At 40.4% G+C, this 22,867-nt stretch overlaps 1 protein-coding gene across 3 annotated transcripts in view; it reads left to right on the top strand.

Annotated features, from left to right (window-relative positions):
• Positions 1–14,371, top strand: part of CPEB2 (cytoplasmic polyadenylation element binding protein 2) — a 50,708-nt gene extending 36,337 nt beyond the window's left edge. For all 3 annotated transcript variants that reach the window (XM_068149458.1, XM_068149457.1, XM_068149456.1), the window contains 4 exons: positions 2,796–2,914; positions 3,206–3,320; positions 5,126–5,307; positions 9,446–14,371. In XM_068149458.1, the coding sequence (XP_068005559.1) occupies positions 2,796–2,914; positions 3,206–3,320; positions 5,126–5,307; positions 9,446–9,673 (644 nt within the window). In that variant the 3' untranslated portion in view covers positions 9,674–14,371. The remainder of the gene's footprint in view (positions 1–2,795; positions 2,915–3,205; positions 3,321–5,125; positions 5,308–9,445) is intronic.
• The last annotated feature ends 8,496 nt before the right edge of the window (positions 14,372–22,867 follow it).

The following is a 22,867-nucleotide window of genomic DNA, read 5'->3' as shown; positions in this document are numbered from 1 at the left end:
TCCCACTTGGTCAGCTGAGTAACATTCACCACTGACTGGTGGTGACATAAACTGGATCTCTGTACTGCAGCAGGAGCTTGAACCCAGTCACTACAGAAATATGGAATTCCTGTTTGGATCTTGAAGCAGTTCCTGCTCCCTCCTACTGAAAAGTGCCTCAGCTAATAGCTACATTACAGCTGTATCAGCCTGTATTTTTTTCCACTTCAAGTGTATTTTGCAGTTAATTCTCTGTCAAAGATGACTAAATGGAACAAGTGAACAATTTCTACTTTAAATATTAAATTTAACTGATATGAAGATGGGATCTCTTCAAAGAGAAATAGATTAAATGTTGTATGTCCTTCCCAAAGGTGAATTATTCCCATCATCAAATGCTGCTCCTTTGTCTGTATTAACCTGCAATTTATACTGATTCCTCCTGATCTACATTAAGGCACAGCATTCTTTGGGCAAGAACTGCTCTATACTGAGGCCATTTAGGGTCTGGGAAGAGTCTATTGGGAAAGTAGAGGGACTGACCCCAAAATAAAATAGAGCTATACTGACTGGCATGGACTGATTTTCCCAAGTACTCTGAGCCACTAGCAGTAACAGTTAACTGGAGTTGGATAGAGGTTAACGTGCTCTCTGATTTCTACAGACTATGCACAGCAGAAGTCCTTTCTCCTTCTGGTAAACTTCCATCCTACTGTGAAATAAAGAAATTACACCTTGCTCAGAAAATCATGTTAGCTACCAGTGTGAATCTAGCCTAGAATTAGCTTAGCTTTTAATTTGTTCTTTATGTACAAAAACCCAGAAGGTTTCATTTGATAATACAGCCAGGACTCTTCAAACTTAATCTGAGGAGCTTTCTCTTTCCAGTGTTGACCTAATACATTAAAAATTAAAAACAATTAATTTCTTGGTCTGGAGCAAAACTACAGCCAGACCAAATTGATAGTACAGACTGTACCCTAACTTTCTCTGTGTATTCAGAGGAGAAGTACAGCTGAGTTTATACACAAAGCTGTCTGATGATTAAAATTAAGTGGGATGAACCTAGACATGAGTACTTGTTTGCAGGCAAGGCTGAGAAAGCAATAATAACATAAAGTGTTGGTATTGCTTTCCTTTTATTTCAAGTGTGGTACAGTAAAGAAATCCTAATTGTTGCCTCAACAAGTTCTTGTATTTGAATTTTTTTCTCTTTTTAATACCTGAAGATTTACAGGTGGTAGACCATGGGGAGACAATGACCATCTTTATGTACCAGGAGCTGTATGGCAATATCATTGATTTGCTTTAGAATAAGCACTGATGGAAAATCAGCATCTGGCAAAGTACTTTACTTACTTCTGGCTGTGAGTCTCAGTGTGTGTCTGATCCCTTAGTATCATGTGCATTCAGCCCTCCCTTTGATGAATCCAGTTTTTACCCTCTCATCGTTCTTGTATTGAGCTCTCCGTTCAAACAGGAATGTGTGCGCTTGGTATCCATGCAAGTAAGGACAGTTTGGTGTGGTCTCTCCCATGCCAGTCTACATGTGCCCTTATTCAGTGAGTTTTGCATGGCTAATACACAGATTTTAATTCTAAGATAATACTGGAAGAAATCCCATTAAAACAGATTTTAATTACTAATTAATCTTAAGGTAACCAAGTTGTGGCTAAAAAATACTGTTCAGCAATGAATAATGGACTTCACAAGGAAATTTTTCAGCCCAAGCCCAAAGATTCCCTGTGGCACATTTGTATGGAAACTAAGATGTAGAGAAAAGTAGGGAACAGGTAAAACCTTGTGTTCCCTGTATGTCCCCTTGCTATGATAGTGTTGTGGTATGAGGGGTAGGAAATGCTACTAGAAAGACCAGCATAGGTTTTACAGCTTTTTCTGTAAATCTTGCTTCTGTTCCCATAGATTTCTCTATCTGAAGTTCTTCTAACATACTCTTTAATGCTCTTCAAGATGCTCGCTGCCATCTTTGCCTTGATGACCTGCACTGTTTGTCTGCAGTCAGAAATCGCCAGTGGTTAAACTAGCTTCTCTCAGAAACACAGGGTCATTTCCAAAAGGCTTAGTAAAGCAGCCACACTCCCTCTTGCCAAGCCCACTCTAGAGCAGCTGCTTACAGTATTTATTTTTCCATCCAAGTCATAAAATGTAACTTTGTGTGAAAATTCCATACTTAGAAGTAATCTCAGGAAAGAAACTATGATTTATGGTCCTTTTAAAGTTCACTTTAGACTACAACCCTAATTGCGCTGTCGAGCACCTGTCAAGTAAAAAATTGTGTATGTTTCATTGTACAGTAACTGCTAAAATATTCTAATGTGTGTGGTTCTTTGCTTCTCTGACTGTCTGATTTTACTGCAGCAGTAAATAAGCATTTTAATTCCTATTTTTGTAGCGTTTAGGATGTTTGCTGGGTCGCTTACGTAACGCAGCACTTTGATCTAATCTCTAGAATAGAGATTACTCCTTTGTGCCAAGTCGGATTTTCATTGTGTAATGTCTGTTGCTGCCAATGAGTTATGCTCAGCCTAGACTTCCAGAGGATGATAGAGCAGACATGTTTCCTTTTATTTGGTTATTAGTATCTTTTTGAGCATTGTTTTAAGGATAGAATTTCTGTCATTCATAGCAAGGTAGTTAAAGATGATAGTTGATGACTAATAACAAAGAATTACTTTGACTTTACTTCAAGAGCAAAAAAAAAGAACCACCTTTGTCTGGAAAAGTCACTGGCAAAGGTGATTAAGAAAAGTAAAGATAAGAAACAAAATATCAGGTGGTTTGGCTTTTTTTTCCAGGTTATGCATTCCTCCTGTTCCAAGAAGAGAGTTCTGTTCAGGCCCTGATTGATGCCTGCATTGAAGAAGATGGAAAGCTCTATCTGTGTGTTTCCAGTCCTACTATCAAGGACAAGCCAGTAAGTAAACAGTGCATGGCCTGCAGGCTGTAGGTGCCATCTGTCTAAAGCTGCATTTGAAGCGATGCCGATGAAAATAATCAAAAGCAAACTACTGTTGGCAGAGCTGAACATCTGGAACAGTGGGGTGACTTTAAAATGGTAGTGTTTGGAATTAATAGGATTAAACCAGAACACCTAGACGTGCTAAAGTGAGAGGATTGTGACTGACATTTTACGTAGGCTGATGAACATACATCCACGATGCAGTGAAACTTAAAGAAGCATACTGTTTCTTTTCCCTCTTTATAGGTTCAGATCCGTCCCTGGAATCTAAGTGATAGTGACTTTGTGATGGATGGGTCCCAGCCACTTGATCCTCGAAAAACAATTTTTGTTGGAGGAGTCCCTAGACCATTAAGAGCTGGTGAGTATAATCTGTGGCTGTCACTGAAAGCAAGCAATTCCTGGCAGTAATTTGAACCATGCAGAGTTATGTATGGATAGGTATAGATGCAGAAATGTGAAAACAGAAGGCTCTGGTGATAGTTACAACCACAGTACAACGCCTGCGTATTCTTACATGCCTCTAGTAACTCTTTTCACCTGGCCATAAATCCCTGTTCATCACTGAGATTTACTGGAAACTTCACGTCTAATGCTGTCAAAAAGTGTTTGGTCATATTTGCAAAACTGTGGTGTAAACTATGTCAGAAAGAGTTTGTTTGTAAAATTCTGCTATGCAAACCTCTCTGCTGTGTCTTGCTCTGTTTGTACTTGCTTGTCATTGTGCATTAGCTACTCTTCCACTGCTGTGAGGTTGCAGTAACTAATATGGACAGAGCAAAACCACAGGTGATGAAGGAATAGGAACAGGGGGGAAAAGAGGAAGATATCCAGAGAGCTAGCACAGTCTGTATGGCACAGCACTATAAGATATTACAGGACTCTTCTCAGAGTGTATGAAGGAAAAACTCAATGTTTCTGTAGCTGTAGAATGGTTCTGCAGCTTGGACAGTGTGCTTGATGAAATTGGCTGCAGTGGCCTTTGACAGTGTTTTTTGGTGACCTAGTAAGTAGGTTGAAGTGAATGTTGGAAGCAGAAGCATAAGACAGAGTGGTTCAAATACAATTTTCTATTAGAATTACTCCTGGAATTCATTAGTCTTCCATAAGCAGTGGAAATTAACTGTATTCCTACAGAAAGATGAGCTTTCAAGATGGAAGGTGTAGAGAGAACAAGAATAGTGCAGATTTGGTGAATAAAGAATATTTATTCTATCTTGGACCTGCAATGCTCATGCTTTTCTGTTATTTTACTTCTAAGACTACTTTTGACTGCAGTGCAGGCTGTGTAAATGAGCATAAACACAGTATGTTCCAAATGCAGATTAATTTTTCTTTAAATTCAGTCCAAATACTCCAGATTACTGTGCTGGATGTCTGTGATAAATTTAATGGGTACATTCTTGGGCTTAGCTTTCAAATGCTCTGTATATGGGAAAATGAAACTTTTACAGCGCTGTGAAATAAGAATCCTGACTTCAGAAAAGCAGTGAAACTTCAGGAGATTTTTCAAATAGCTATTGAATATCAATGATGGCACCTTTATAACCTAACACAGAGGGTACTAATTCTGCCAAAATGAGTATTTTTCACCTAAATGAATTTCAAAATGGAATTCAGTATAAAATATCACTAGAGGTTTGCTAAAACACTGGATCTGTAAAATCTGAGGGGCTTGTTTCTATGAACTTCAGTGTCTATGCGAAGTGTAGCACTCTAGAGATAATCAGGATCTGTGTAGCTGATGAAAAAGATCATCCTCAAATCATCTTCAAATTCAAGTAGGACATAGGGCATCAGGATAGAGAGTATGTACCAAGGAATTTGTAGCATGTGGCTCTATTTCATGCAGCTTACATTCTGTGCCTGCCCAAAAAATCTTTTGCTATAATCCCCTGAAGAAAACTGCCCTGGGATTTCAGTTCCAGGTTATCAGGGGCTTCAAGGACATAAATTTCCATTGTTCCTTGAATGTATGTACCCACTGTGTGAACAATCCACCTGCCGAGTCTTTCATAGATTATATGATCTATTTTGTGTTGTTTCTCTCATATCAGCCATTGAAAAATTCATGACTACAATTAACTTCCTAGTGTCCTCCAACAGAGGCATATTATAGAGTGCTATAAGAACAGTTTAAATGCACAGTGTTTTGTTTCTCAATAGTGGAGCTGGCCATGATCATGGACCGTCTGTACGGTGGAGTTTGTTACGCGGGAATCGATACTGACCCTGAGCTGAAATACCCAAAAGGTGCTGGCCGCGTTGCTTTTTCCAATCAGCAGAGTTACATTGCTGCCATCAGTGCTCGGTTTGTTCAACTTCAGCATGGCGATATTGATAAACGAGTAAGTCACCCAGAAACGCCAACCAATGCGTAGGAGGGCAGCGGTCTAGAAAGGACCTCCTCAGGGTGTGGTGGCATTGCACCTGATTGGCTTTCATGGCAGTATTCGTAGTGCTGTGGTTCCGCGAGTTTCAAGAGTTAGACCGTGAATGCCGCCAAGCAAGCAACACGTATTGCACAGAGCAGCAGTTTGTTATTATCAGAGAATCATAGAGTCACCTGGGTTGGAAGGGACCTCCAAAGGTCATCGAGTCCAACCCGCTCTGCAGTCAGCAGGAGCGTCCTCAGGTTTCCCAGAGCCCTCTCAAACCTCACTTTGAATATCTTCAGGGATGGGCCCCCAACCACCTCCCTCGGCACCTCTTCCAATATTCTACTATCCTCATGGTAAAGAACTTCCTAACATCCAAAGATCCTTGGACATACATTAATGTGTGTAGGCAAAGGGCTTCTCTCCCTTGTTCTAGTGAAACCAAATACTCTGATAACTCCTCTGTCATTCATAGGCAGCTCTAGTATTCATTGGTTTCAGATTAGCTTTATATTTGCAGCTGCCCTCCATTTCAGATGTAATTGTCAGTGCTCAGCACTGCAGAAAATCAATCAAGCTTAAAACCTAAAATACAAAATGGCTTGTCCTTTCTGTTCAGTATGTACCAATGTACATTTCTGGCTGCTACAGATGTTACTGCCAGCTAAAGCAAAACTAACTTACTAAGAAGACTATTCAAACTTCATTACTCCTAATTAGAAATAGAAGAGTAGCAAAGAGAACTGGTATTTAAATTATGTCAGTTTTAAGTGTCACTGGTTTTGATGTCAAGAGCCACAGAGGTAGTCACTGGTATTAATAGATGTTCTTCTTTGTAAAAAAAAAAGACTTAGAGGAAGAAGGGTTGAGTAAGTAAAGTAGTTCAAGGTCCAGTCTCCTCTGCAGATCAAAGACATGGGAAAAAGAAAGTAGTACAGTTAACAAAAGCCTGCTGTAGGGAGGTAGCATGTGCTTCTCTCCTTTCAAACAGGCAAAGTAAGACAGTTTTTCATGTCTGGCAGATACCAGTTGCCTAGCGAGCTGAAATCCCCAGACGTGGTCCTTTCCAGAGAATGAGTAGGGCTGGATGTGGGTTGTGATGTAGGCTTGACATTAAGACATGACAGCTACATTTTGCTGGTGGGATTGCTGTCCTTGTGACTTACAGCTGGCCTGAAGTAACAGCTCTACTTTTTGGCTATCTGAGTAACAGTGACCCTGACACTGTAACTGTGTCAGGGAAAACAAAACTATGAATCACCTGATTATTTGGACGAATAGGAATAAAGGTCAGAACTCCTTCTAAAGAAAAGCTAAATGGGTGATTTGGCTCCAGAATTGAGCATAGCTTAGTGTCTTTCAGGAGCCTCTGGATGTAAAGTGATCTAACTTTAGAGGTGGACCGTTGTGTCCCATCCAAACTAGTTCTCCCTCAACCATCCAAACAAACTCTGCCTCAAAGGTGGGAGACATGAACTTGAACTATTTAAACTATGAGACACTTTTGTCTTGACCTTCGTTTCCCCAGGGGAGTGTCCTTTGCAACAGTGGAGTAAATGGTAGACTGGCAGTGCCATCTCACAAGAGAAAGGAAATCATGAGCCTGCCTTTGAAGGCAGCATTTCCAAGTAGGTTGGTTTGGGTTGTTCTGTGATAGATCACCAGATTTCAAGGCTCTTTTGAGGCTTCTGAATATCCATACTTGCAGTTTGCAGAGAAAGGGGTAAAACTTGTTATTGTGTGATATAACAATGGAATACTTAAAGGAAGATGGGCAGTAAATCTCCAGTAAACCAGTGGGAATGTGCTACAGGCCTCATGGAACCCCAAATGAAAACACCACAAAATCTACCTGCTGGTCAACAGATGAGCAAGTAATTTGTATAAATCTGTAAACCACTGATTTTTGTAACTGAGCAAGAGAGTCCTACTTTACTGAAATCTTGGAGGCAGGCTCTTTTCTTACCCTTTGCCTTAGCACAGCCTTTCTATACCAGTTATGTCTAGTTCCTGTAGCTCTGTTGTCCTTGCACATTCTTTTCATAACCAGTTTTCTCTGTGTAAAAGTCTCTGATCATTGCTAAATTTTGCAGTTCACCTGTTCTATCCTTCTGAACTTTAGTTCAAAGTATTTATAGCATTGTTTTTTTTTTGTACACACCTTTTCCTACCTTAATTGGAAATCTTAGTGTCACAGTCACTTAACAAATGTTGTCTGTGATCTTACCTTCTTCCTTACCTAAGTACTCTGCAGCTCTCTGCAGTTCTTTTGATGTGCAGATATATTTAGTTCCTCGAACAGATGTTTTTCTTCAGTGAAGTGCTCTTCATCCTGTTTTACCATGTATGAAAGCTCATTTCCAAACATTTCCTTGAAACTTGTTTGGAATTTCAGATCCAAACAATTCCTTCAAATGTTTTTAGCTTTCATAAGCCAGCAGTCTGCATGCACTGCACGTGATACTTCCATTCCCCGAAGCGTTTCTCTTAATACCTTGGAAATCATCTTCATACCCATCTTGGTATTTATGCACTGAAGCTTGAAGTGTGTGCTGCTTCATGCTTTCAGTAGTTTTGAACCTTGAACACAGTTACTGCATGAGGTAGCTGTTTATTGGAAATGTTATTGTAATTTGTGATAAGGCAGGTTGTACTGAAATAAGAAGAGGTTGTGCTGAATATAAATTACTGGAGGCGTCTTACTCTCATTTTGAACATAGATGCATTTAACCTGGCAAGTGTGACCTCTACTTCTGAAGCTAAGGACATGAAAACTATTCTGCTGTAAAACTATGGGATGGGTAGCTGTATGTGCATTTTTTTCTTCTGGAGAGAGAATGGGAGAGAGAGCATTCTGTCTGAGTACAGTACAAGAAGTCAAGGTCTGTATGTAGCATTCTTCTCAGGTAATGGTATCTGAGAAAAACAAATCTCCTACAGCAGTGATTTTTTAGTAGGAACTGGAATAACTCTTCTTGCCAACAAAAGGCAGAAAACACCATCTATAAAAGTGAGGAAAATGTGGAAGACTTTCCTTAATGATGGAGTCAGCTCATTTTGTCTTTTATTATGAAGTTCCTCTTTCCCATCTGATCACAGCCTGTAATAGTTCAGTCGTGCAGAGACACAGTGCAAATTCACCACTGGACACCTGCCACTTTTCCACTCTGGCAGTCAGATGAGTTTGGGAGGAAAAAAAGCTGTGTGAGACAGGTGTTTCTAGCAGTCTGTAGACCTGCAAAATGATCTTTTAAAAATATTTTCAGGGTTGCATTGAATACAAATTTCTGTGTAGCTCAAAGCCCCAAAAGAGAAAGTAACAGATGACTGAAGTCTATAGCTCCAAATTTAACCATGTAGTAGAAACAGGGAGTGAAATTACAGGGAACAAGAAGTACTGAAAGATCTGTAATCCAGACTGCAGAAAGGACTTCCAATTTGCACACAAAATTAGTGTCTGCAGGGACTTACTTTTTAAAAGGAGACTGTATAAATGGGTACATTCTTGTATGTTAATTTTTCTCTTTTTTTTTGTTTGTGTGGGGTTTTTTCTGCTGAACAGGATAGGATTGAACATCATGTTGGGGTTCATTCAGGAGTTGATGAGATTATTTGAGAGATTTTGGGGCTTGCTAGCTTGTTTTCTATACATCCTTCCATATTCTCATTTGCCAAGAGCATCCTTCCAGAATAAACTAAGAAGTTAGCCATTGGAATGGGCTGCCCAGGGAGGTGGTGGGGGTCACCGTCCATGGAGGTGTTTAAGAGGGGATTGAACATGGCACTTGGTGCCATGGTTTAGTAGTCATGAGGTCTTGGGTGACAGGTTGGACTTGATGATCTTTGAGGTCTCTTCCAATCATTGATTCTATGATTCTATGAAATTCTGATGCAGCTATTTATTACATGTATGATGTACTTCTGCCATGAAGTGTTCCACTTACTCTGTAGATCTGCAGCTGATAAATGATTAAGAGTAGTAAGTGACTTGTTAGATAAAGGCATTAATATGCCTGATTTATTTATTTCTTAACCAAAGAAAGCCCTGAATGCGCTCTTTAAGCAGGAAGAGAGATTAAGTAGCATTGTTTCTGCTTCGCTCCAACAGGTGGAGGTAAAGCCATATGTGTTGGATGACCAGATGTGTGACGAATGCCAGGGTGCACGATGCGGTGGGAAGTTTGCTCCTTTCTTTTGTGCCAATGTCACTTGCCTGCAGTATTACTGTGAGTTTTGTTGGGCAAATATCCACTCTCGTGCAGGACGTGAATTCCATAAGCCATTGGTAAAGGAGGGGGCTGACCGCCCACGTCAGATCCACTTCCGCTGGAATTAAACATGGTGAACCAGCATCTCCATAAGGAAAGAAAGGGTGCATGTGGCTTACTGTGTTTGAAGATACTGACATGCAGAAGAAATAAGTGCATTCTTCTGCTTTTCACCCCAGCTCTCAATACATGCATCTTTATCAGCAGCCAAAACACACTACAAGCCTCTTGTTTTTCACCAAAACCCTACATCTCAGGCTTACTAATTTTTGTGATATTTTCATGTTAAAATAAAATGTTTTTTTGTATTTTCTCCAAGTTATTTTTATATGTAAAGTTAAAACTAGATATGAGAATGTTTTTTGCGTAGGGGCACACAAGTCTGCTGCTATATTTCGTGGGTGAAGCGTGCACTTATTTCTAAACATGGGTTTTTAAACTTCAAGATCTGCCCCAGTAATTTACCAAAGGTAGCAAAATAGTGAAGATGGAATATGTCTGCTACAAAAACAAAAAAAAAAAGGACTTAAAAAAAAAAAAAAAGGACAAAAAAAGGAAGAAAGAAAAAAAAAAAGCTTATTTTTATTGTCGTTGCTATTTTCTGTGTATACATAAACTAAAAATTAGGGTTGATTTTTTGCTCTCCATTTTGACTTGCGAGAAATAATACCTCAAGATAATCTGATTTATTAGCTATTTTTAAACATTTTTAATCACAAGCTGTATTAGCTTTGCTGCTATATAGGTGTTATGTGTAATGCCACCTATTAATACGGGATTGAAACGTTTTGAGACACACTGCATTACAGATTAAATGCAGGCAGCACAATATGGCCTAAACTGCCATAGTTTTAGAATGTGAAGAAAAAAAAAAGAAGAAAAAGGAGTTAAAAAAAATAAAATTGCATGTTTACTTACCTGTATACACCATATGCATGCACTAGAACTATTAATTAACAAGAGGTGAGTTATTGCAGATGTTCAAAAGAGAAAAATACAAAGGCTCTCTCTCTCTCTCTCAACTAGGTAGCATGAGCAAATTGACAAGAATCTGTTACAGACACACAAAAAAAAACCACAAAAGCAAAAAAAAAAATACAAACCAAACTTGCATGCATTATTGTGACTGAAGTAAAGAAAGAAAATAAAAACAAAACAATGTCCTACATGTGTACAATATGCAAATTAGTTTTAGACTAGAAAGTGCAGCCATTTTGTGACCTGGTCAGTAGTGGAACTCAATTTTACGCAGACTGGATGTAATATTGTAATCCCTGTGCAATTTTGTGACGTGTGCTTCTACTTAACGTGGCGTGATGTAGTGTAGGTACAAGGTTTTGAGTAAAAAAGCTAGCGTTGGAGAAGAAGTTCTTTTCAGCCCCACCCACCCCCACACCCCACCCCCTTTGATTGTTCATGGTTAAGATTTCCTCTACAAACCAAAGATGGCCAGCACACTGCTAACCAGTCACCAAATGTGAAACCCATGACAGATGCATACGAAAATAGACTTCTAGACGAATGCATAATGCTTTAGAATTTAAATCTGAGTAAAGTCAAAATGGAGAAGGTGTAATATACAGACGGCTAGTTGCATAACAAACTAACATTGTACCTTTGAGACAACAGTGAAATTTGGCTTGGGGGAAAAAAAAAAGAGAGATCTTGCTTACATGTTTGACCTGTGTGCATTGTGGTCTTCTGTCAAACTGGGGTCACTGTTGCATGAAAAGTAGCTACTTGACAGTCAAGGAGTAGTGTTTTTCTTTTAATGAAGGAGTTGTAGTAAAAGACATCGCTTGCAGATTTTGCAAGACAAACGTAGTTAGAACAGAGGCAATACTGAACTGAACGCTAAAAGAAAATCCTAGCAGTGTTTGTGTCGGTCTCAGAGCATTTTTAATGCAACTAGCCCCTGCTTTGTAACGGAACAAACAGTTACTCTGCAGTCCAAGCAAGCTCTCAACAGTCGATGTTGCAATGCAGAACTAAGAGCCTGATGCTAAAGTTGAAATTACAAGGGTGTTGTTCTTCACAATCCCTTGGGACAATCCTTCATATAAGCAAAGTGTTGATCTTATATTGGTTGTCTATGGTGTGCTTTTTTGTACTGTACAATACGTGGTTCATGTCTAACTCTGCTGTTTTATTGTGGTTGTGGTTCCAGTTTTTAATGTTTAAAGTTGATGCTGTTTTAAGAAGAGCTTTTTACTAATTTATTTGTCGACGTTCCCTATTTGTTACCTAACCATGATCCTCCAGATTTTTTGGAGTATTCTTTTCTAACCTTAACCCTGCCAAACCTTGATCCATTTTGACATTTGTTATGCACTATTTTTATATCTCTGTGAGAGATTTTTCCAACAGTCAGCTATTTTAAGGCACACTTTTTTTGACTGATGACATCTCCTTTGCTATACCTCAATTTTTGGAATTTAGAAAAGAAATCAGTAGTTTTGCAATGTTAATTATTTAGATATAATTTAATTCTGCAGATTTTTTTAGACTTTATTTTCATATTTTCTGCTTAATGTTTTAAAATTGAAAGAGCCTTTAAATATATTACATAATAAACACTAATACGAGAAGAGCGAAAAGAAAAAACCCAATTGAACTAATTGGAGATGTTGCAAAACCGCTTTCCCTGTTCCAATGGAGCTACAGAAGTTAAGTCACGGGGGGGGGGGACAAAACAGGGATGCCCTTTTTTTGGCATGGGTAAAAATAACTGATTTTGCTTGTCACTTCATTTCTGGAGCAATTCAATGTATGGTTATAGTACCCTGCACCACCTCCATTTTTTATGATTTTTTTTTCCCTTATTTTCCCCCCCCCTTTTTTTTTATCAGCTATGTTCTTATTTTCTTCTCTGTTGAACACTGTATTTGATTTTTGTTACATTTATTTCCCCCCCCCTTTTTTTATCAGCTCTGTTCTTATTTTCTTCTCTGTTGAACACTGTATTTGATTTTTGTTACATTTATTCCCCCCCACCCTTTTTTTATCAGCTATGTTCTTATTTTCTTATCTGTTGAACACTGTATTTGATTTTTGTTACATTTATTTTTCCTCCCCCTTTTTTTATCAGCTATGTTCTTATTGTTCTTATTTTCTTCTCTGTTGAACACTGTATTCGATTTTTGTTACATTTTTTTGGGGGTTGCTTTTATTTTTGTTTGTTTATTTTACAGATCATATTTATTTTTCCTATTTTTGTAGAAGATTGATTGCTTAGTTAGTTTGATTGTATTTTTGTATTGCTTTTTTGTTGGAAAGCTTCTTCACTTTGGTTCCCCAAAACGTGCATATTTTGCTGCCCATGAAGTATGACTGTGGAGGAATTAAATAAGAATAATAATAAAAAAAAAGGGTAAAAAAAAAAAAGAGGAAAAAGAAAAAAAGTACTTTAAAAAAAAAACCACAAAAAAATTCCACACTTTTTTGTTAAGAAGGAAACATTTAGCATTTATATATTTGTGTATGGGAAACACTTGATATTTTATCCCTGTCGCATCTGGCTGCACAAAGCCTCTCCTCAAAAGATGCTACAAAACTTGAATATAACACATTTTGGAAGGCTGACTAACCTCGAATTCTGTGTTGTGATGTGCAATACTGTTTCTAATGTTTGTATAAAAAAAAAAAGAAAAAATAATAATAATTAATAATAATAATAATAATAATAAATAACAGTGTAAACCTTTTTAATGCAAATTTATTTTTTTCATTGCATATTTTGCAGATTTTATCCACAGTGTCATTTTTTACTGTCAGAAAAGATTACCCCTTTTGTCATTGCAACTATTTTTTAAAGAATCCAGAAATCTTTGTACTGATGTAAATGATTGTAGTTATTTTGGATAGTGTTTTGCTAACTAAAAGGAGAGAACTTTTTTCATGCATATTTCTATTTTGGTTTCGGTTCTTTGGTTGTTTGTCGTTTGTTTGGTTTGGGTTGGTTTTTTTCTTTTTTAATTCTTTTTATTTTCATAGCAGTGAGAAAAAAAAATAAAACGAAATAAAAATACTTGGAATAATTTTTTCATATTCTGGTCATTAATATTATTTTGTATTTTTATGTGGGAAGAATATAATTTTGTGACGCTAAACGGCCGAAAAGTTTATTTTCCGTTGGAGTTATTTTTGGAGCTGAAAAAGATAAAAACGAAAAAAAAAAAAAAAACAAAACACAAAACTCTTTGTACTCTTTAAGAAGAAAAAAAAATAAAAAAAAAAAAAAGCAACTAGTTTCTAAAATTCCGACTTTCTGTATAGGATTCGCACAAAGTGGTTTACGGAGCGTTTGGATTGTAACCTGTAAATGGTTCTTTGATATGCAAATTGATTACTTTCCGTTGATTCTTTTTTTCCTTTCTTTTGTATGCCTGACGGGGTGTTAAAAGCAGTGTAATTTTTTTGTTGTTGTTGTTGTTGTTTTTTTTTATTTCCATTTCTTTTGTTTTCTAAATAAAGAGGGAAAAACTAAAAAAGAGAACCCATGCTTTTACGGACACTAGGTAACCGCCTTTCAGCTTACCGTTTGTTTTCGGTTTCTTTTGGGTTTTGGTTTTTTCCTTTGGGTCAGATACTTTTTTTTTCGGTTTGGTTTTACTTGTTATCTTCCAGGTGTCTAAATCTCCAGTCTGTCTGTTGTACTGGTAATTTAACTCTGTAATGGAATAGTTTGCTGCCAACTATTTATATTAAGTAATTTTTAAATATTTGTAATATTGTTGACTGACTAATAAACTATTAAGTTATTGGCACATTTCTTTGGGAAGCTCGTGTCTTGTGCAACTCTTTAACAGCGTGCTGCTAAAGGATGAGCAGAGGGCTGGAGCACCTCTCCTATGAGGACAGACTGAAGGAGTTGGGGCTGTTCAGTCTGCAGAAGAGAAGGCTCCCAGGTGACCTCATTGTGGCCTTCCAGTATCTGAAGGGGGCCTACAGGAAGGCTGGGGAAGGACTTCTTAGGATCTCAGGTAGTGATAGGACTAGGGGGAATGGAATGAAGTTGGAGGTGGGGAGATTCAGGCTAGATGTGAGGAGGAAGTTCTTCACCATGAGACTGGTGAAGCCCTGGAATGGGTTGTCCAGGGAGGTGGTCGAGGCCCTGTCCCTGGAGGTGTTTAAGCCCAGGTTGGATGAGGCTCTGTCCAGCCTGATCTAGTGTGGGGTGTCCCGGCCCATGGCAGGGGGGATGGAACTAGCTGATCCTTGTGGTCCCTTCCAACCCTGAATGATACTATGATACTATGATACTACGAATTATTGTCGGGGCTCAAGAGGAGATTGGATGTGGCACTTGGATGGGGTCTAGTCATGAGGTGTGTGGTGATAGGTTGGACTCGATGATCCTCAAGGTCTCTTCCAACCTTAGCGATACTGTGATTATTATTAGGACACAGTGTCAGGCTGCGCCAGGGGAGGATTAGGCTGGGTGTTAGGAAGAAGTTCTATACAGAGAGAGTGATTGCCCATTGGAATGGGCTGCCCAAGGAGGTGGTGAAGTCACCGTCATTGGAGGTGTTCAGGAGGAGACTTGATGGGGTGCTTGATGCCATGGTTTAGTTGATTAGGTGGGTTGGATTGGTTGATAGGTTGGACGCAATGATCTTGAAGGTCTCTTCCAACCTGGCTTATTCCATTCCATTCCATTCCATTCCATTCCATTCCAGCCATGGTTTAGTTGTTTAGGTGGGTTGGATTGGTTGATAGGTTGGACGCGATGATCTTGAAGGTCTCTTCCAACCTGGTCTGGTCTATTCTATTCTACTTCTATTCTATTCTACTTCTATTCTATTCTACTTCTATTCTACTTCTATTCTACTTCTATTCTTCTATTCTATTCTACTTCTATTCTATTCTAGTGGAAAAGCCTTTTTAAAGTTGAAAAGTCCTTTTACAGCCCAAATGAGCACATGAGATGCTGAGAGCCCTTGTTCCTGAATTGTTTCGTGGAAGCGGCTCTGGGGCATAAACTGTTGCATTGTAGCATGAGTGTCAGATGTGAAACACCTCTTGCTTCAACCTGATCTTAGACCTTTGGCATCTTACATCTGAGTTTTGAGTTAAATGAAAATAAGGGAGGCATCAGAGCAAGAAGGGTAATGAAGGAGGAAGAGCTAAGGGACAGCTAAGGGAAAAACCACAGCTCTCCAGAGTCTGGGGACAGGAGGAAAACAATTGTCAGGCTTAAAGTTTACTTGAAGAAAGTGGAGGTTCTGATAAGTCACCTCTTAATGGCAGGAGAAGAAAAAAACAGCAAAACTGAAGATGGCTTTGGTGCAAATTAGAGTCCTGTTATTTACTGTATTTCTCCAGATGGCTGAAGTAACTTCTAAACTCTACAAACAATGTGTCTTACACAAGGCTCTCTCTTGGTGTTTGCTGGGAATTTTATTCATTTCAGATATTCAGATACTTAATCTGCTTTACAACCCCCACACTCCTGCTACTCAATGCCCCTACTATATCCTTCCCAGTCGTGTTTCTACAGGTTTGGGGCAACACAAGTCTGCTTTTACCACATTTACAAACTAGAGAATGCAGGAAATTCTTCAGTGTCATTCACTGAATTGAAATAGTCTTAAGGCTATTTGCCATCCTTCCTAATGCAAAGAGGCCAGAGTTGGTTGAGGAAAGCAGTCCAAGATCTGGTTCAAAACCAGCAAGAATAGTGAGGTCTCAGTGCAGGTGAACTGAAATCTTCTTGTAGCCTTTCACTGTTGCTATTTTTCAGGTCTGTGGATTCATTGTGGGGAATAGGAACACTTTTCTCTGTTGCTTGATTGGAACAATCAAATTTTCACTGCTGTCACCATAGATGGTTTCTTGCCTGTGCCATGCGAGCAGCTGCTTTCCCGGGCAGTGCTCCCCCTCCCATGGCTTTGTTTCTTTGTTCCCATAGATTTGTAGGGAATTTCCTTGGAAGCTCCCTTCAAAAGCTTTCTAGTCATGAGACTCAACTCAGAATGAGAGGCTGACCCTGATGTCAGCCCTTGGCTGAAAATCTCTTAACACCTACACATGTCTGTGCACGTGTGGTACCCCGTGGCAGAGCAACCACCTTCTGGAGAAAGGCAGCACTGGGTTACCCATAGACATGGGGCACTCAGCAGCGCATCTTGCCCAGCTTTGACAAGTCTTTGCAGGAGCAGATTCTCCAAACCCTCTGTTGCACCTTCGCCTGGGAGTGACTTAGCAGAAACAGGTTGAGCCTATGCTGTAATTCAGGCCAAGGGCAACACTTCTCTGATGCCCAACTATTTGTGAATCCCAGTCTGCACTTAAAAGCCTCCCTGTGAGACAGAACAAAAGGGAGTTTGACCATGACAGCAACCACATGCTGCACCCACTGCTGGATATCCCACTCCTGTGTAGGGATAGTGTGGGGAACAGAGACCATGCCATTGTTAGCCTTGTCTCTGCTTCATCTCCCTAAGTACCACTTAGTGCCTTTGGTTTATTGGGTTTTAATCCAGAAAATCTTCTATTAAGTGTGATAATGTATCTGTACTGATACATTAAACATCATATTAACCATGCCTGTATGCAGTGTTCCTAAATTATCACTGGGGAGCTCTAAATCCATCACAGCATCTCAGCTGTAATAGGACAGGGAGAGCTGCACCCTACGTGGTAGGCGTCAATGGCAATTGCCTAGCTTTCTATTTTTGGTGGTGTCAGAAGAGTTAAAGATTTATTTTCCACAGGAAGAACAGACTAAAGCAAACAGCAGTGACAGTAATTGCTCTGGCTTGTTTTATTTTTATTGTCAGTAGTGGGTTTTTTATATGTCATCACTTTCATCAGCACTTAATTGCTGGCACAGAGCTGCAGCTGCTGAATTACCTTTTTCATACGATGTGAAGGGCTGTTCTGAAGAAGCTGTGGCCATCACAGAATTGAGGCTATGGGGTTTCTTTTTTTGCTTAACATGGGTACTAAACTTCTCTATCTTGTGTTAAATGTAAGATCAGGTTAGGAAGGACCTCCAAAGGTCATCTAGCCCAACTCCCTATGCAGTCAGCAGGGACATCCTCAACTAGATCAGGCTGCCCAGAGCCTTGTCATGCCTCACCTTGAATATTTCCAGGAATGGGGCCTCAACCACCTCCCTGGGCAACCTGTTCCAGTGTTCCACCACCCTCATGATAAAGAACTTCTTCATAACATCCAATTTAAATCTGCTCCTCTCTAATTTCAAACCGTTGCCCCTTCTCCTATCACTGCAGGCCTTTGGAAACAGTCCCTCTCCAGCCTTCTGGGTGCACCTCAGCCTGGGCAGGGGTAGGGGCTTTTGGTAAATCTGGTTGCACTGCTTGCTGATGTTGGGCTCAGACATAAAGCAATGAACTAGCCAACCCATTGGCCTGAGTCCCAGTACAGGTGAGACCATATATTGATTTAGTTCTGCTGATTTGCTTTGTGGCTAGGGCACAAGGTTGGGTGTAGGGAGCAGAAGAGGAGAAGTTTGGCAGCCTGCTGACTAGTGGATCAAGTTGAGAAAGGTTCATTTCTCATCTGCATGCAGTTATAAATTCTGATTTTATGAACCTATTGCTATCTACAACCCTTTCAGTATAAATAAATCTTTCCTGTTGTGCTGAAAAAACAAGTGATATCTGCATCCCTGGAAGGCAAAGCCCAATGCCAGCACGGTAACATGCAGACAGGTTGAACCAGTTTGGCATAGCTGAACTTCTGAACTAGAGCTGGATCACATCCCACCACTTTGAAGCATAGAAAGAGGTAGCCACATGACTTTCCCCACTAAACCACATAAAAACACCCTTGAAGACAGTGTCTGGAGCCAGCTTAGACCTGAGGGCCTGAACATGACAGATTGGCTTTTTCCAGAAGCAGTAGCTGGGTTATGTGGCAGAGAGGAAAATCTACAGTCATGGTATAACCATGGGATCAGTGGGGATGGCTGGAAGGCAGAGAAGTTTGAAGAATCAGCTGTGCTGGCATCCAGAAAGTCTGTACTGCCTGTATCTGAAGGGCAAGAGGGAGATGAATGGTTACAGCTTTGATCCAATGTTGCTCCCCCCAGCAAATCTCAGCAGAGCCAACAAAAGTGCTTTGTGTGCACTTGCCTGAAGTCAGCTTTTCTAAGTATCTGAAGAGTGGAAGTGATGAAGAGACTGACTCCAGGAACCAGCACCTGGAGAAGCCTCTGTCAGGTCCCTCCTCACAGTGCACCAGCCCAGTCCCATCTGTGAATAGCTTGCACTGCCATGGCCATAGCTAAGTGTGTTTGCAGCTGCTGTCACAAAGGCTTGAACCAAGGCTGGGTTGCCTGGGGCATGGACACAGATGGAGCAGTTTACTCTGTGCTCCCTCTTCGGTGAGGACAGAAATGCCTCTGGCTGGAAAGACACTCAGTGGTTTGGCTTTCAGCCGTCTGTGAGGGCCTTTGCTGGAGAAGGATACTTGATGTCTGCTGTCTAGAATAGAAACCTGGAGACTTCAAAGGCCTCTCCAGCTTTCCACAGTGAAGTGGCAAAGATTGGATTTGGGGTGTTCTCCAATAACCTCCTACATCATCATTTACTTCCATTACTAATCCTCCAACAGATTTCAATGACCTTTGCAAAAAACCACAATCAGGCTGGGCTGGCATATTTGCTAGAGAAGATGCTAATCAATATCTATTTTGTTAGGCAATATGGTTATGTCTCCTCTTATTGTGATTTATTTCCTTTGTTGTTGTTGTTGTTGTTGACCAAAGGGGGTTGCATGGGTGATAACAGTCCTGAAAGTGGCAAGGGTTAATAAATTCAGATGAGGTTGTCATCTTATTACCAGAGTGCACGAAGTGAAGCACAGCCATTTAATTAACCCAGTCGCAATGAATTTCATGCAACACGCAGTTAACACTTCATCTATTAAAACTGCAAAGCAGATGGTAGTGAGCAGTTTTGTCTGCTGTAAATAGGGGACCAATTTAAATTACTTGCTGCACAGAATTTTATAGGACAAAATTATCTGGATATTAAAGAGCAAGATATTTAATAAACTCTTCCTTTTAAGTCGTGCATGGATCAGACTCTTGGTCCAATAGCAGAAAACTCAATTATTTCCATCCAATTCCCAACATGAAGAGCTTGGGAAGGGAAAAAAAAAAAAAGAGACAGAGCTGTGATGAATTGGCATTTCTTCAAACTCCAAAGCCTTCAGTCATCCTCTCAGCTGAAGAATATATAGCTCGTTGTAAAGTTTTACCCTACTTTATCTGCCTAAGATTTTTCTTATTCACACCAATGGCAAATCCTAGCTGACTATTAAAAGGCCACATTTCCCAAGAGACTGCTAGTTTCCCTCTTGGCTCTTGAAAAATGGTTGTAATAAACATTACCAAATTTAACAGTTTCCTTTTCATTTCCCAGGCTTAGGGAGAGTGATGTGAGCACATGGCAGCACAGGCAGGCGAGGGGCTGGACATCAAAGGCTTGGAGTGACTCGGTGCCTGAAGCTCAGTAGCTGCTCTGCTTCCCTGCCTCTTATCCTAGGGATAAAAAGCCAGACCCAGCCAGGACTGTGTGATACAGCTTCACACGCACATAAGGGTTTAGACACTTCTGGAACTTTCCAGCTCTTGAAACTTCATGCACAAAATTATTGCCTTCATATAAAATATAAGACAGAGATGGTAGGAAGAAGCACAGAGGCTCTCCTAAAGTCATGATTGCTTCAGGCAGGACTGCATGAAACCCATTTTTCAAAGAAGCAAATGTTTGTTTGAAATCAGAACAGAATCCCAGGAAGAAAAGGAAAGCCTGAGCCAGAAGAGCAAGTAGGTCGCTGCACGTCCAGGAGTGTGTGGCTCCCACAGTCCCAGACAAGGGCAGAAAATTGACTTTCCAGTTCTTCAGAGAAAACAAATCTGATGGACCAACCTGCTTCACCATTCTCCTTCTCCCTTCAAAGAGAGAGGCTTGACAACAAGGCTCTGCTTCTGGTGAATAAGGTTCATTAAGCCCACAGAAAGCTGGAGGGTGTGCATTCATTTATTTGAATGACTCTCGGAGACTCCTTTATTTGAATGACTTTTTCCTTAGAGAGGCAGAAGGCAAGTGTGTCCTTTGTCACCTCCTGTGATTGCTCTGTCCACTGAACCGCTAGCAATAGCTCTCAGAAAATCTCCAGAGATTCAAGGCATCACAATCCATGACAAAGGACATAAATTGCTCTTTTCACAGATGACATCCCGCTTTATCTCGGTAAAACACAAATCTCTCTTCAATGCCTGCAGAAGTCCTGCAGCATTACTTCAGTGGAGCAAGGCTTCATGGACACATGGCTAAATCAGAGGTGAACCTTACACAGTCACCCAGTGAGGTTTTTCATTCTGACTGACCTCCAAGGGAATTCCACTATTTACTGGTACCAGCCCCATCCTACTTACTGAAACTGCCATGGTTGGTTTTGAGCCCTTCATATCAAGGTCAAGTAGGACTTCTTTTTCTGTTGTGGATAGAAGTACAGGTTTGGCTGTATCAAATATGAATCATCTGTATGGTCCCAAGCAACAAGCAACATGCAAAAGTGACCAAGGATCAATCTTCTGAGGCTCAGAAAAAAAAAAACAAAAGCAAAATGAAGGTTTACTCCCAATGGGAAAATTTATTGGTGGTCAGCTTCATGCCCCCTCTGGGGAAGGGCCTGCAGAGCTCCCAGCACAGCACCTCTGCCTGAGGAGCCACAGCAGCACTTGACTGCTCATCTTCCTTCACAGGTGGTTTGTGGCTGGTTGCCTGGGAGAACCAGCACTGGTGAGGCCACACCTTGAATATGGGTTCAGTTTTGGGCCATTCACTACAAGAAAGACATTTAGGTGCTGGACTGTGTCCAGAGAAGGGCAACAAAGCTACTGAAATGTCTAGAGAAAAGGTCTTACAAGTAGTGGCTGAGGGAACTGCCTGTTTTTTTAGCCTGGAGAAAAGGAGGCTTAGGGGTGACCTTGTCACTCTCTACAGCTGCCTGAAGGGAGGTTGCACTGATGTGGGTGTTGTTCTCTTCTCCCAGATGCCTAGTGATAGGACAAGAGGAAATGGCCTGAGGTTGCATCAGTGGAGGTTCAGATTGGACATCAGGAAAAATTTCTTCCCTGAAAGGGTGGTCAGGCATCAGAACATGCTGCCCAGGGACATGATGGAATCACCATCCCTGGAGGTCTTCAAGAGGCTTGTAGGTGTATCTGAAAGAGGCCTACAAGAAAGCTGGTGAGGGACTTTTCAGGGTGTCAGGTTATGATAGGACTAAGGGGAATGGAACAAAAATAGCAATGGGTAGATTCAGATTGGGTGTTAGGAAGAAGTTCTTCACCATGAAGGTGGTGAGACCCTGGAACAGGTTGCCCAGGGAGGTGGTAGAAGCCTCATCCCTGGAGGTTTTTGCAGCCAGGCTGGATGTGGCTGTGAGCAACCTGCTGTAGTGTGAAATGTCCCTGTTCATGGCAGGGGGGTTGGAACTAGATGAGGTCCCTTCCAACCCTAACAATTCTATGATTCAATGTGGTGCTTCAGGATATAGTTTAGTGGTCATGGTAGTTGGGTTGTAGCTGGACTTGATGATCTTAAATGTCTTTTCTAACCTTAATGATTCTATGATTCTATTTTAAAGTTCTGTCACCTCCAGGCTCCCAGAGGTCACCACAGCAGCAGGACACAACGCTTAAAAGACAGAAAGGAGAAGGCGCTGGTGCAGAACATGATCTTTGTTCAAGCATGTAACCAAATAAACTTTGAACAAGTTTTGAATAAATTGAGCAAACTCAAAAGTTATTTAATCTGTTTTCAAACATACTATGAGCTATTTCCTTCCTAACCATTGCTGCTGGAGGGAAGCCAGCTGGAGGAGACAGTGTCCTAAGTTGCAGGAGCTACAAGTGGGATCTCTGCCCTTCTTCTTCACTCAGAAGAAAAACAAACAAAGGTATTTTAATACCAAAGTTTGAGAGTGGCAGATTTTTACTGCTTTTAACTGCTATAATTTACTGTCACTGGGTGAACACCAAAGCACATCAACATTCACAGCCTAGGAACTTCCCCCTTTTAAACATCACTAAAAGGATGGAAATCAGCACTTTCAGACTTGGGAGATGCTAGAGAAAGACTGTGAAGTATTAAAATATTGATAGGACATTGATGGATATTAACTGGATATTGATATTTTACTGAAACTGATGTTGATTGGACATCCACTTGCCAAGAGTGGTGAGGCACTTCAAGGCAAAGTGACCAGTTTGGGCCGAC

The sequence above is a fragment of the Melanerpes formicivorus genome, unplaced genomic scaffold, assembly GCF_026170545.1.
Source record: "Melanerpes formicivorus ecotype bairdi unplaced genomic scaffold, bMelFor1.0.p_v2 SCAF_18, whole genome shotgun sequence".
Lineage (NCBI taxonomy): Eukaryota > Metazoa > Chordata > Aves > Piciformes > Picidae > Melanerpes > Melanerpes formicivorus.
This window is presented reverse-complemented; position numbering and strand designations above follow the sequence as displayed.